The sequence below is a fragment of the Haliotis asinina genome, chromosome 9, assembly GCF_037392515.1.
Source record: "Haliotis asinina isolate JCU_RB_2024 chromosome 9, JCU_Hal_asi_v2, whole genome shotgun sequence".
NCBI lineage: Eukaryota > Metazoa > Mollusca > Gastropoda > Lepetellida > Haliotidae > Haliotis > Haliotis asinina.
Window position 1 is genome coordinate 28,843,065 of NC_090288.1, and position 15,866 is coordinate 28,858,930.

Consider the following 15,866-nt stretch of genomic DNA (forward strand, 5'->3'; position numbering starts at 1 on the left):
TTGATGCATGTCACTAATGGCACCAATTGAGCATTTCCTCAAATCCTCCTCCAAAGTTCAAATCATACCATATCAATGTACATGTATCCCACTTTAATACAAATTTAACTAATCTCATTTACTGAGGATTTTGTTGGTACAAACTATGGCTCATCTGGACTAAGTGTGGTCTGGCTCTGTGAGACGCCGATGTAGCAGTGAGTTATTTCCCTTGTATGGTAATGCCCTACACTCGACCAACTGTTTATTCAACTACAGTGGAAGCTGTCTACACTGGCACTCATCAGGACTGAAGAAATAATCCAGTTTAGAGAACGTGCCTGATTGTAGAGCAGATGTTAAATTACTAGTCACAGACAGGACTTTTGTTCTGGTGTTGACAACTTGCCGGATTGGACAGATGCCGGTTTCGACGGCTGTACTTGCGTTTTATATTTGTTTCAGTGGGGCATTAAGATTTTTGCCAGGGCCACGAAATGGCCCCCAAAGCATTTCAGTTCGAAGGCTGATATCTGCACGAAACCAGTGTTTGGTTACTCATGACATTACACACACGTACAAATTACATCATCTTATGTATGCAATTATGGCTCAAAGATACGAGTTATTGAAATGTTCAGATGGATGCAGTGTCTTCGGGTGATTACATGCAGTCATGACCTATGGATGACGACATCATTACTATGGCAATGTCATGTCATTATGGCCTGTGGATGTGAACACCAAATGAGGATCGGATGACTGCAGTGTGTTGCCATGCCGATGTCTTGTCATGACCTACTGATGTGATTACCAAATGAGGTTCGGGTGACTACAGTGTGTTGCCATGCCGATGTCATGTCATCATGGCATGCTGATTTGAATAGCAAACGAGGACTGGAACTGGGTGACTGTATGTCACTACGATGATTTAAACTTTCATCTCGTGTTGCTATAGATTTGATATAGAATGACAGGTCAAAAATACTGTTTAAGTGGTGTTAAACCCAAATCCACCTCACTTGTCACAAGATCACAGCCGTCAGAGATGTATGCTGCCGTTCCCAGCGAATGAAATGAGCTGAAGAATGTTCAGAATATTTTATTTATAACTAACAGAAACAGATAATTCGAATGTACATTCAAACATCCGTACATGCTCAGAGACGTGTGCGCAAAAAAACACAAACAAAACAACAACGTTAAAATGAACACAGAGGTGTAAAAAGTGTACAAATCAGCGATATAAAGAACAACGGTGGATATAACCATTACAAACACAACATGGCGATAATTTGATCTGACCTAATATGAACCATTCGAAGGACAAAGTCATCGATCTCCCTCTCAGTTGTAAACACCTACAAATATACATTTGAAAATATGTATTTGAAACTTGTTGGTAAAAATCTCTGTTAGCAGAATATGTGTTCTTGTCACATGCGTATGTTTTAACCTCCTTCCGTATAGGAGTTTGAAGGCAAAATGAGACAGCAGAGAGTCATGACGACTAGAGGTTCCGGGCAATCGTGGTTAGATGGCTAACAGAAATATTGCACCTGCCTGTACATTTGATCGAGCCTCTAGTAAGAGGGAATATTTGGTACTTAAGTGGGCATGGCTGATCTACAGACGTACGTATTTATATCAGAGATCAGTCATGTTTGTTGATAACCGGGAGAAACACTAAGAGCGCACTTGAATATTCGACAATACCTCATGGATTTGTCGACGATTCCGAAGTAGTGCCCTCGACAGGATTGCGGAGTATTTCCAGCGTTCGAAACACCTGCCTGTCCGACCATTATTTTCAACACAGACTCACAGATTCTCAAATTCCCCTGCTCGACGGTCGGGTTAAAATGAAATGAAAATATTCATCATGACTGAGGATAGTAAATGGGGAAGAGAGAGAGTAGTGATGCAGGGGTGCGCACCTCCCTCCTCCCCACCTCCCCATTTTGTCCTGAAATTTTGTCCTGTTAAATGATCATTGAAACTCGATGGTGCACCCCAGGCGTGCTCATCGATATGAGGAACATACCTGACATACCGATACCTTGCGATATTGGACATGACCTTTTCAGCAATCTCTGCCCCCAATTACTGTGTGCTCTGAAAGTACAGGTTCCACAGATGAAGGCTCTAACAAGGGAGATGACTCCATTCTAGATTCATATACCGCGTGACGTGTCTCTGGACCGGTTTCACTCTCAGAATAAAACACATCGTCACGTGACTCGGACAAGGTCTCCGACACACAACTCGACTCCGACATTCTAGACTGACGACTTGACCGTATTCCTCTCTCACTGACGGAACTTACGGCGCTCTGAGGCAACGTCAACCAGCTTGACGTGAGGCAGTTCTTACAGGTGAAGTTAACAGTGACATTACTGGCGCCCGACACGCCACTCCTTACGCTGAAGGCATCCCCGATTACCGAGTACCTTTTTGATGCTCCACTGCCGTCGTACCTAATACTGGGATCGTACTTCCAGCAGGTGCTTCCGAAAGTCCCAATATGATCATTCATAGCATCGACGTAATGTAGGAATTCTTTACCTTCAGGCATGCAATTGGACACATCAATGGTCTGGTTTCTGGCCAGGCATTTCAGGAGCTCATCCATGTATAAATGTCTCTCTCCCGTCACAGTCGTTTCAGTAATTTTGAAATAAACTCCTTTGAATAAGAGTCTACAGGACTCCATGAGTTTATTCAGGCTGTCATCGCCATGTTGGTAGCCGAAAGACACCGGAAGTACGATTTGCGATCTGGTGGTGGCGAAATTCTTTTCCCTGAGGTATCCGAGCGCCATTGAACTGTAGTCGGCGAACATATCCGACTGCAACTTGCTGATACACTCGCCCTGTTGGCCATCGTGGTGGCTGAACAGTTGGTACAGGCCTTCAGAGGCGACAACAATGACGACCGTTGGCGGATCTAGATTCGTCGTAAGCCAGTCTGAGATGTTACAGAGGTCGTGTCTACTCTGTTCCCTCTCGACGACCACCACGGCGTTCAACAGCTTCCTCAATAATCTGGCAAAGGCTCTGACTGCCTGGATGTGAAAGTCATGGTCGACGCCATAAAGAATCACTATGCGCGGTGTTCCACCTTTCGTACCAGTTTCCGCTGTACCTGTTAACGAGAAGAGTTACCTGAATATAGGCTGCTGGATGCATGTGGTAGGTTTTGGAGAAAGCCTGTGGAAAAGTAAATCAGCCACACCCCACATCATCAGTTACACCTCAGTTATAACTCCAAATTATTAAGAACGACATCGGCTGGTCAGGCTCGCGGACTTGGTTGACACATGTCATTGTATCCCAGTTGCGTAGATCGATGCTCATGATGTTAATATTGCTTGCGGTAACAACAAACCAACCAAACCATATAATGTATAATGTTTACACTTTGTCGTGTCATATTTACGCCACACATCCGTGACTTATTGAGTATTATTTCTTTCTCAAAATGCTTCCGTTGAACGAGAGGACTGTTTGAGGATAATACTTACTCAGCTGTGTGTAAACTACATCAAACGGCACGCTGGGCTTGGACTGTTTCACATTTTTACCAGGCCTATTGGCGCAAGGCAAGGAATCTGGAAACCGAAGGAAACAACTAAAACCGTCACTCCATACAACAGCAGTGCAGCACAGCGCAAGAAGGTCAACAGGTACAGTTATAAACCTTTACTGTCCAGGTACGGTACGGGCTGAGTGAGTGTGTGAATTGAGTTTTGAGCAATGTTCCAGCTATATGGCGGCAGTCTGTGAATAATCGAGTCTGGACCAGACAATCCAGTGATCAACAACATGAGCATCGATCTGCGCATTTGGGATCCAAGGACATGTGTCAACCAAGTCAGCAAGCGCAAGCACCCAACCCCGTTAGTCGCCTCTTACGACAAGCATAGTCGCCTTTCATAGCAAGCATGGGTTGATGAAGGCCTTTTCTACCCCGGACCTTCGTTCACTGTTAAACTGTGAAGAACGGGATGGAATTGGTCTTCGGCATCCCATGCTTGTGAGAGGTAACTGCTGGACTCGCTCACTTGGTTAACGTGGCATCGTACCCTAACTGCCTAGATCAATGCTCATGTTGTTGATCACTGGACTGTCTGGTCCAGACTCGATTATTTACAGCCTTAACCATATAGCTGGAATATTGCTAAGAGCGACGGTAAACATCAAACAAAAACAAATCATTCACTGCTACCAGAATAGACGCATTTTCGAAGAATGTCCTGGTGTTTAAGTAGGCATGACATGCTGCAATATTTATATTGTTTCGCATAATCCAATGACCCTTAAAATGTCATCCCAATTTCCAATTTTCAAGTACTCTCAAGAATCCAAAATTACGGACAAAATCCCCACTCTCGATCTAGTGAAGTTTAAGAGAGTATTTAACTGGCTTTAACAAAAGTTTCCGTTCGTCCAGTTACATCACGTAACTCACCTTTTCTGAGGCACATTACACCCATGGCAACAGCGCTGATTACTGCTATTGCCGTCACAGCAACCATGAAGTAGAACGCCACCATATTGTCCCGGATGGTGGTTTCAACGGGTCGAGTTACAGCGTATTCGATATGACCTTCTGTAACATATTGGCATACATTTTGTTTGAATCGCAGTGCGAAAAAACTTGAAACAGTAATGGAAGATTGCTGTATTCTTGCTCTTTGGGCAAGTGTACATTGAAGCTACACTGGAACCTGACTGCCCCAACCCGTTCAGCACCTCTTGGAGATCGTGGCTAGAACTTGTCTTCAGCCTTATATGCATGCTTGTCGTAAGAGGGGACTTATGCCTGGTTCACATTTGACCCGCGATGGGTCAACGGGGTCCGTAACCTGCCCGTAACGTACGATTATCGCACGGTTCTATGGGCGCCTCCACGACTTAGTCAAGTCTGATAGACTTGAAAATGTCGTAAGCCCGTAGTCCTTCGGCGGCACCACACGGACACTGCACGGGCACCGCATGATTTTTTTTTAAATCAAAGGATCGTAGGATCGAGGGATGTCGGCATGGCTACCGCACGATCACCTTGCGGCCTCGGTACGATTTCTGTGCAGCCTCCATGCAGGTTTGCCTCGGCCTATCCCCAAGGAAATTGCACGACACCCGTAGACAATATGAACAAAAAACGTCGTAACGTCGGTAATCCAGGATGCCTAAAAATCGAATGGAAAATAGCAGGGCGCCAATGGCAAATGTGATCCAGGTCTTAAAGGATTGGGTGGTCACGTTCGCTGACTTGGTCGATGCATGTCATCGTATCCTAACTGCGCAGATGATGTTAATCGGGGGTTCGTCTGGTCCAGATTCGACTACTGAGAGGTTTAGGGCATACAACTCCAGCGTGGCAATAAGCGACTAAACACACAACGAGTTAACGCGCACTCTTCTCTGAACATTTTCTCATTTGCATGACGACTGGGGGAGTGAGCTCTTTTGTAGCTGTGCGACAACATGCATGATGTAGGACTACAGCCCAAAAGTGATTGTCAACGATTATCGTATGAGAAGGGCATGGAGCTAACAAACCGAAGATCACGATCAGGGAAAACCTTGGAATTGAGCAACCATTCCTTTCATGTAGCCAGTGTTAGCCTAATGGTTAAAGTGTTGGCTCGTCACGCTGAAGATCCAGGTTCGATTCCCTACATGTACATGGGTACAATGTGTGAAGCCCATTTCTGGCATCCTGATAGCAAGCTGTGATATTGCTTGAATATAGCTAAAGGCGGCGTAAAACTAAACGCACTCAGTCACTAGAAATGCTCACGTCCTACCGTACTGTACCTGTGGGTGGGGGAAACACTTGGATGGGGTCACTAGAAAACGGGTCCACGTGACACTCTTTCGTCTCTTTTTCCGGACAGTCCGAGCAGATTGGTTTGATCTGAAGGCACAAACATACGTATCTTCACATTTTACAAGTGTTGGCCAGATTTCTTTATTGACCCGTGTAGGTCCGGGTAGAATAGGCCTTCAGCAACCCATGCTTGCGATAAAAGGCGACTATGTTTTTCTTAAGGGGCCACTAACGGGATCGGGTGGTCGCGCTCGCTGACTTGAATCATACGTCATCGGATCCCAAATGCGCAGATCGACGTTCACGTTGCTGATCACTGGATTGTTTGGTCCAGTCTCGATTATTTACTGACCGCCGCCATATAGCGAGAATATTGCTGAGTGCAGCGTAAAACTCAGCTCACTCACTCATTCTGTACTTTCAGTGCCACCCTCTGGTGTGTGTGTGTGTGTGTGTGCGTGTGTGTGTGTGTGTGCGCGCGCGTGTGCGATTGAATAATACCCACCCGAACTTCGTAGTTTCCATACTTGACATCCTGGAACGTATCTTCAGTGATGTCCTGGTTATATATCTGTAAGTAACAAGCAGTTTTATTAATGAGACGTTAACTGAGCGGGTGGGTGTTGTTTTGAGATACCAGAAACGGGCTTCACACATTATGCCGGTATGGGGAATCGAACCCGGCGTTCGGCATGACGAATGAACCATTAACCACTAGGCTACCCCGCCGCCAGACGTTGAAAAGTCATTGTTTCATATATATTTCATCATTAATGAACAGGGTACTGACAGTTGATATAATTACATTTATTCAATATTTTACGGGTGTCATATATTTTTATATACCCCCTCCCTCTTCCCCCCTCCTTAGTATTGGGGATAAGTGAAATGTCTTTAAAGAATGCATTTTCCTGCTAATATCTGAAGTGTGATGCGGCGCAAAACATCACTTCAACATTTTACAAATGTTACATAAGCTGATTGTTATTACATGTAAACATGTTGAAAATGCAAACAGTCATAAAACATTTAATTTTGTCAGTCTGAAATGTAATATTTGTAACCGCAAAATACTTTTCAAAATGTCAATATACATTGAGGCCAACACTTACCTCATAAGACTTGAAGGTGTGTATGGTGACTGTTTTATGTTCATTTCTGTCAAAAAGGTAAACTTCAAGAGAACCGTCTTTGAGCGTGGGAGACCATGTGACTTTGATTGATTGGTTAACGCGAGTGAGAGGGATGACGCTTGGACGCCATTTGTAGCAGCTGACAGGGGTCATTGTCGTCGTTTCTGAAAGAATGGAGGATAAAAGCTATGTTTGTTTGTTTGTTTGTTGTTTGATATGCCATGTGACTTGGAAACAAAAATAACAAGATTTCTTGCAACCTACAGTCTGTTTTGCTCAAAAGTGGACCCATGAATTGAAATCTAACTCATAAACACCTGGCTCTCCCTTTATTTACACTCCTCCTCCATATCAAAGAGTGATCAGTGTTAATATATACATGAGCATTAATTAAGCACCACCAAAAGTAATTGTCGATTGTAATAAAAGGGGATCAAAACAGACAAGTCAACCATTATATCTAAATACACATGCATAAAATTCACATGCTGACTCAAATTCATGCTTTTCATGCTAAAGTTCTGTCATGGTACAAGCGACTGAAGGGTATAAAAAGGTGAAATGAAGTATTCTCATTGCTTTCTTATCTACGCATCAATAAGTTAACAGTGCTGAAATTGTTCTTTTTTGGACGTGCCGAGGCGTAGGTTTTCTGAAAATACCAGATGGCAGATTATTGGTACTGGTTTGTCCCGTCGCAGCATTGGGTCCAGACTGAATATCAATCACACTGTCACTAGTCGCCTTGTAAGGAAACATGCGGCCACTGGTTACGTCAAGGATCGTCCACGATCAGGAGGGCCGAGAAAGTGATGACCGTGCCTTAGTTCGCCTTGTGAGACGCAGGTCCATGACCAATGCCAAAGATCTCAGAGAACAATGTAGAGGGGTTGTTCGTCTCACAACCAGCAACATCCGAGGGAGGTTTGAGTCCGCTGGACTCCGTGCATGGCGTCCAATCAGACGTCCCTTACTCAGTGATAGACACAAGGCCCAAAGTTTGGCGTGGTGTAATCAACTTCAAAAACACAATCTGGGGACATGGCGCAGGATCCATTGGTCCGATGAAAGCCGTTTTCTTCTTCGTGTTACTGATGGCCGTTGGCGAATTTGGAGAAGGAGTAATGAGGCTTACCAACAGCGGATGATCCATGCAGTTGAACCCTTTGGCGATGGATCTGTAATAGTGTGGGGGTATATCTCCTATGACGGAGGAATCTATGTAAGCGGAATCTTATCACCATTGAAATGACACTCAATGGTCAGAGATACCAACAGGAAGTACTGGAACTGGAAGTACTTGATGACCACCCCCTCGCCAGTCGGCCAGTATTTATGGACGATAATGCTAGGCCCCATTGTTCCAGAGCTGCTATCGCATACTTGCAGAACAACGCAGTTGACAGATTACCATGGCCTGCGAGAAGCCCTGATCTCAATCCGATTGAGCATTTATGGGACCATCTGGGGCGTCAAGTAATGGATCTACCTGTTCAAAATTTACAGGAATTAGTCCAGGCTCTTCATGAAGAATGTCAGAGGATTCCAGTGATTCTCATTCGGCGTTTGATTTCCAGCATGAAGAGGAGGGTTGCGGTAGTTATCCGCGCGAGGGGAAGATACACCAAATACTGATGTCACCATTATTGTTGGCTTAGGATTGAACAGTAAACGTTTTTTGAGAACTTTGTGTACGTTGGACCACAGATTTGGACATGATTATTGATAAAGTTTTCAGTGTTCCCATATGACCGTCAATATATTACAGCCGAAAGTAGCAGCAACTGTGGTAGTTGATGGATTGACACTTTAGATGGTTCAGTAAAGGAAATTATAACCATGTGCTAGCATGTGTTAATTAATGCTCTTGTGTATATTTTGCTGGTAGTTTGTTAACGGATTTTTAATTTGTAGGACATTAATTCTGCAAACAGAGTTGGTCTGATGTGTTGTTTCTCATCAGCATTTCATTGAGTATTTTATGTTTTTCAGTGGAAGACTTAGATTCCAATTCATTGGTCAGCTTTTGAGTCAAACGGACTGTAGCATCCAGAAAAGAAAGTCCGCAATGTCCATTAATGTTAACGAATGACAGCGTTCGTAATACCTGCCTGCCCTCCCGCCCGGGGCTCGTCATTTTCAACACGGACTGCCTGATTCTCAAATTCACCTTCCGGACGGTCGGGTTAAAAGTTAAACACGTACATGAAAATATTTTGTTGGCAGGTTAGTTTTGGTCAGGATTGGCAAGTTTTACATCTGACCAGCCCTGTGGTCTGGCTGAAATATATTTTTGGGAGTGTCATACCCTGTAAATCATCTGTGACAGTGGGGGTTACAACGATGGGGTTGCTTGACACGGGGTCCACGTGACATTCCTGACTCTCTCTATCCTCGCAGTCATTGCAGCCAGTAGGTTTCATCTGTTGGCACCAAAATACACATATGATGTTATGAACGTATTCATCACAATTCAATATTGATTGAGAGAGGTTAGTTTTACGCGGCAATGTTCCAGCAATACCATTGCGGGAACACCAGAAATGGGCTTCAAACGCCATGTGGGGAATCGAACCTAGGCCTTTTACGTGCCGAGGGAAGGCTTTAACTCCTCGGCTAAAGAGTACTGACTTTTTGTATTTAAATCTCCATCTTCAATTTGTAAATGAAAGATACCAACCCGAACTTCGTAGCTGCCATACTTGACGTCCTGAAATGTGTGCTCCATGACGTCCTGTAAGTACATCTGCAAGTAGTACATATTTTGTTAAGACATTGAAAAGTTAACGTTACAAATGTACTATACATAATGAAAATGTACTGAAATATTCTGTGATTTTCTGTAAACATACTGAACAGCTAAAGAAACGCAAGTTACGAAAATATGAAATCTCAAATATTGAAAAACTTGACCAAAAAAAAGAAAAAAAAAGAAAAATAATAAAGAAAAAAATCCCTCTTTTGTGGATAATAGATAGTTTCTTTAAAGTATACATTGAAATGTTACAAATGTATACATAATGAAAATCTACTGACACATCCTGTGATATCCTGCATATAGTTATGTGAATAATACATCATACAAATATATTATATATAATAAAATGTGCTGACAATTTATGCATATATATTGATATAAATATGCTGTATATTTAGTATAACAACAATCCGCTTCTAAACATTCACTGTCCAGACACTGGTAGACCACAATTACTAGTATACAGGGTACTGCGGCATAAAACATCATTTCAGTATTATGCAAGTATGCGATATCTGTATATATCTACTATAATGACATGCTGTCAATATTACGATGATATAGAAACTAACTATATATTTAGGTTTTGACAAATTATAATTTAACAGCCAACTATCAAATACAAAGTCGATAACTTTACCTCATAAGACTTAAACATGTGACTGTCAACTTGTTCATGTTTTTCTATGTCGAACAGGTAGACTTTAAGAGAACCCTCTTTGAACGCTGGGGACCATGTGACTTTGATAGTTTGGTTAACTGGAATACCAATAATGCTGTTTGGACGCCAGTTGTAGCAGCCAACAGGGGTCGGTGTGGTCGTTTCTGAAACATGAAAAAAAACAAACTTTATGACGCTGTCACTACTTTTTCACTTTCACAAGTACGTCGCGCCTGGACCAGACAGTTTAGGTGCCTGATATTACAAGCATCAGTCCGGCCCGTAGGGGCATGATGGCACACAAGCAAGAAAGTCATTGGGGTCCCAATCTTACCAGACGCATATGGAGTTTAAATAGGCTTCTTCTTATTATTCACAATTACCAACACGTTCATCGCGTCATGCCCAGGTCCCGGGTTCTACTCCCCACATGTGTAAACTGTGAGGAGCCCAATCTTCGTTCCCATGCCTTGATATTGCTGGATTATTGCCAAAACGGTGTAAAACCTTGCTTACGTATTCACAAGATGAAAAACAAACGAAATGAGTATAAATTCTGCATTTTTTGCATATTTTATTCTTAGTCTGGAGACGTTTTTTCGCTGACCTAACTGAAAGTGTTGTTCCAGCATTAAGTGCTATTTCATACGAACAACTCGCCTTTTCACAGTTAAATATCGACTGTGTAATGTCAGATACATTATTATTAAAAATGTAGTACATGGATTTAATCGAACTTCGCGACAAGCAGGTGGCGAGATCATTGCTGGGGATTTCTTCCTTCAAGTATGCAGTAAGAAAATAACTCGTTACCTGTACTGCGTCCTTAGTTCGTATGTGGAGGGTAGCTGAATAGCAAAGGAATGCTGACTGCGGGAACTACAGATGTCTGCAATAGTCCTTGGGGTGGACCTGTGCACCGTTCGTCAAAACAATCGTAGCTCAAATATACGACAAAATGTTACGGATGTCAACTTCTTCTTTATTGTTTTCACCATGTTTCTGGGCTAATCCTTGTCCCTTCGTTAGATGGAAGACGAAGGGGCAAGGATTAGCCCAGAAACGTCGTGAAAACAAAAAAGAATACGTTGACACCCATACCACTTTGTCGTGTATTGGAAAACCGACTTCTAAATGCCTTTCAAGAACATGATCGTAACCCTAACTCATATACTTTAACAAAGACTTACGCCCTCCGTAGCTCTACGATCGTCTTGCGCACGGGGCCCAGCAGTGGCGTAAGTGAGTGAGAGTGAGTGAGTTAAGTTTTATTCCAGCAATATCACCGCGGTCAACACCAGAAATGGGTTTCACACATTGTACTTACATGGGGAATCGAATGTGGTTCACGGCGTGCCAAGCGAACGCTGTAACCACTAGACTACCACTCACATCGGTATAGGGAAATACTCACTTCTGTCGGGCGGTGATGACAGTTTGTTCGACATGATCCCACCCACAGCGTCAACGGAACTGTTCACAGGCACAAGGGTTATTTGTGCCTTGGGATCTTTCAAAACGTGGATATACTTGCACTGGATCAGTTTGGTTTTCCCCTGTGACAAAAAAGAACCTTATTTCATTTAGATTTCTTGACTAAAAGGTATGAATTACAACGTTTTCATATCTACGCCAGCAATGCTGCCTTGCAATGTTGTTTTCCGGAGATTGGGGTTTGCACCAGTGATCAGTATCCCACACTTGTCGTAAGAGGCGACTAACGGGTGGTCAGGCGCACTGACTTGGCTGATACAGATCGATGTCCATTAAACCAGTCACTGGCTTGTCTCGCCCAGAATTGAATACTTACAGACCACCGCCATATAGCTGGAGTATTGCTGAGTACGGTGTTAAAAAACGTGAAACAAAAATATTAGCTGGATTCGAAAGTGCACATTTACACGTCCTGTCTACGTTGGGCGTAATAGGAAGATACATATAAATATATTTTAACCTTATTTACATGTGTGTTTAGCAAGTTACTGAACATTGTTCACCTTTACAATTTCCAAAGACGTCGAATTCACAAGGTAGCACTTCGTTGAATTTGACCGGTTTTCATTCACAATGCTCACTGCAAATACACGATCACCTGAAACATAAAAATGTCACTCTTTCATTAACAGTAAATATGAATTTATGTTTTAGAATTGTATAGATGTGGCTTACACATATGAGCTCACATAACTCGGTGTATGGGCAGATGTAGTGGGATAATGGGTGACACTTGAGACGAACTTCATGAACACCTAACCACGTATCATAATACGACATCATGAACGACTGTTCAACCGGGGGAAGGGGGGTGGGGGTGGTAGTTAGCCAAGTGCTTAAAGCGTTGTAACGCTGAAGTCCCGGGTTCGTAAAGGTTCCAAGGTCCCAAGGTTCATCAGATATAGTTTGGAGGATAAGGAGATATTCTACGTATCTCCAAACGGTTCTAAGCTAGAAACACCATCTTACCATTTTCGCTTATTCGCCACCTTAGTTTTGTGTAGCTGTCGCTTGTAACAGCGAGTTGTCTCCCCTTTGGTACATAATCTTCTCGGTCTGTTGTCGCTGACGCAATTGCCGACTTGCAGACTGAAAGAATTGACATAAATGTTGATGACTGTGCAAGCAGTTGCTAAAGACTTGTCATTAGATAAGCAATACTCATGACAGATGCAATAAAGTCCAAAATTAAATTACTATGTCCAGTCAATTTCTAACACAGATTTAATAATTTCGATACTTATGTATTACTGATACTTTAACAGTTACGAAGCAGCAAAAATCTTTATCGTACACACGAAATAAAGGGCAAATTATTATCCATAAACTTTCATTAACGTTAAATTAATTAACGGTACAAGAATCTGTATCGAAACGTCTCACTCAAGAAAGTAGTTGTTATTCCTAAAGTCTGCCAATATTGCATTTCCCAGCTTCTCAAATTTCACTCAAAGCGCTGCTCATGTGATATGTATTGAAATTTTAAACATGACTACTGTACCAAAGAGAGGCCCGTTATTATTTTGTTCAAACCCCAAAGGAAGTGGCAATGAAAAGAACAACTACAATAACTACAACAACAAAACAAAACAACAAAACAAAAAAAAAAAAAACAAAAACAAAAAAAACCCCGGCAGTCTCATTACCTGAGGAGAGTGTTGTTGTGACGGCAATCTGAAAATAAGAAATAACATCATTAATTCTAAATCGAGCTAATAAAGAAAAATGTTTCATCGAACTTTTATCAAACCTGGACAGAAAACTGAAAATATGTAGCTACTTTGAAGGGGACAACACTGATTGTAGCAATTAAAGATACACATTTTGTATCCTAATTATCATATACTGGCTAATGAACAGTTATCTCCGCGCAGCAGTTATCGGGCATACGAGTACGTCAATATCTGATCTGATGTTCATGCAGCCCACTAGCCCTTTTCGTATTACTCCCATAATATATGATAGAGATAGCAGCTTGAGATGGTCCCTAACTGGGGAATACCCTATTGTCATACAGACACTCCTTCTGAGCCCTGCTGTGAAACGCTTGACATGCGGTCAGCAAGTACATTCATACTCAGATTTACTCTCAAAGAATTCGTGTGAACAGATAGTACCCTTTAAAGGCACACTAAATTAAATACCCTCGTACCGAATGAAGGGGGTTTCGCATGTGTGTTAACTGATCGTCGGAGAGCAAGTACGATTTGTAAAATTTCCAATCAGTCAGTCAATCCATCTCAGGCTGTATGGCAGTTAAGAATTTAGAACTGTTTTCGCGATTAAGACGTAAATATTCAAAATTTGTAAATGCAACTTTGGGTATATGTTTCTGATGACGTATCTTTCATACAGGAAATTATTGAAATTCTCTCATATTCTCCTTTAAGACTTGTGTAAAGCCTCGGTGACTAGATCGCTGACTGTTTGGAGTCTCACTGTGAGAGTGTGTTCGCACCCTGGATGAAACTAGGCCCCTAAAGTACTGGAATGTACACATTATTTAGAGTCATACCAAAAAAATTACATTTGTTACAGACTTGAGTTGGTATCATTTTATATCGGGTCTAGGAAGCGACTGATGTAACACAGATAATAAATGATATTCAATTGCTATTTCACAGTTATGTTGTCACAGGACACACACTATGACAGTACCGACCATTCACATGTGTTCACAATAGACTTCCTGCATGCACCAGTGCCTCTACTGTGACAGCTTGTACAAACACCGCTGCTCACGACTACGCATACGCTGTGCAAGGGCTACTCACGGCTCCAACAAGTAACCCAGGTAATAACACTGTCGCTACTACTACTACTACTGCTACTGCTGCTACTGCTGCTGCTGCTACTACTACTACTATTACCGCTGCTACTACTACTGCTACTACTACTACTAGTACTGCTACTTCTACTACCGCTGCTACTACTACTACTGCTGCTACTACTACTCTACTAGTACTGCTACTTCTACTACCGCTGCTACTACTACTGCTACTGCTACTACCTCTGCTACTACTACTACTGCTGCTGCTACTACTACTACTGCTACTTCTACTACCGCTGCTACTACTACTGCTGCTGCTACTACTACTACTCGTCTACTACAGCATCAGATTGTTCTTCAGACATGCACGCTATAACAGCCAACAAGTACTTACATTAGTTTTCGGTCTAGTCGTCCAACAATAGAATACAGTGCCATCTCGAGCCCCCTCACCACGAGACATCGCCAGGAAGGTGACAACCAGCAGGGTAGGGACATGCATCACGGGTGATGCCGCAGCCCAGTGTGACGAAAGACACTGAGCTCATCGGTAATCACAGCAAACTGTCAAAACACTAACCCACGCGGTTACCGAGCATGCGCGGCCTGAACGCGGAACAGTTCCTCGTAAAGGAGGAAAATTTTGTACGAGGCATGATACAAAAGTAGGTCAATGTTAATGACAGGTTACACTTGACGCCCGGTAACACAAAAAGACAGCTCGACCCAATGTTTGATAAAGATACTGATAATATGTTTTTTTCCGTTAGCAATGATTTCGTTTCCGCGTTGGATAAGACTGAAAACTAAAGTGAGTGAGTGAGTGGGTGGTTGGATGAGTGAGTGAGTGAGTGAGTGAGTTAAAATTTAACGTCACATCGGCAATATTTCAGTCATATCTTGACGAGAACATTTAACATTGGGAAGGAATATACTTAAAACTAAAGTGAGCCTGAGAATGTTTTAGTTTAGAGAAAGGCTTGTTTCTTACGGAACAATACAATAAGCACCGCTCGTATGTTTGTGTAATACTTTTGATTTGATCTTGTATTCTCTGTGGATCATGTTGATTTACTGTAATTTCGTACCTCAGTTATAAAGATGTAAACACGCTATATCTATAACTAAATCTGAGTGACAACCAGTCGTTGATATTCTGAACATCGATTCACACGAGCTGGGGACGATGCCATGGTTACAGGACCACACACTGTACACTAATTACCATGACAACCA

General features: G+C 42.5%; 1 protein-coding gene across 2 annotated transcripts; it reads right to left on the minus strand.

Moving 5' to 3' along the window:
- Nucleotides 1–1,065: 1,065 nt before the first annotated feature.
- LOC137295900 (uncharacterized) lies at nucleotides 1,066–15,220 on the minus strand. 2 transcript variants are annotated; one of them, XM_067827469.1, is made up of 14 exons: nucleotides 15,025–15,220; nucleotides 13,507–13,534; nucleotides 12,830–12,949; nucleotides 12,364–12,458; nucleotides 11,781–11,922; nucleotides 10,346–10,530; nucleotides 9,628–9,693; nucleotides 9,256–9,370; nucleotides 6,927–7,111; nucleotides 6,320–6,385; nucleotides 5,802–5,901; nucleotides 4,450–4,590; nucleotides 3,503–3,589; nucleotides 1,066–3,123 (listed from the first exon to the last, which is right to left on the minus strand). In XM_067827469.1, exons 1-14 carry the CDS (start codon nucleotides 15,130–15,132, stop codon nucleotides 2,063–2,065), a joined length of 2,499 nt encoding a protein of 832 aa, XP_067683570.1. In that variant the 5' UTR covers nucleotides 15,133–15,220; the 3' UTR covers nucleotides 1,066–2,062. The 2 variants fall into 2 exon arrangements, with proteins under 2 accessions (XP_067683570.1, XP_067683571.1); XM_067827470.1 differs by having other exon boundaries at nucleotides 9,628–9,681; nucleotides 15,025–15,164.
- Nucleotides 15,221–15,866: the final 646 nt, after the last annotated feature.

Excerpts from the sequence above, each read along its gene's own strand:
- LOC137295900 (XM_067827469.1), bottom strand. The coding sequence starts at position 15,132 with ATGCATGTCCCTACCCTGCTGGTTGTCACCTTCCTGGCGATGTCTCGT. Across the intron at positions 13,535-15,024 it reads CGACTAGACCGAAAACTAAT|ATTGCCGTCACAACAACACT; the intron begins GTAAGTACTTGT and ends TCTTATTTTCAG. Across the intron at positions 10,531-11,780 it reads GTCATCACCGCCCGACAGAA|AAACGACCACACCGACCCCT; the intron begins GTGAGTATTTCC and ends TTCATGTTTCAG.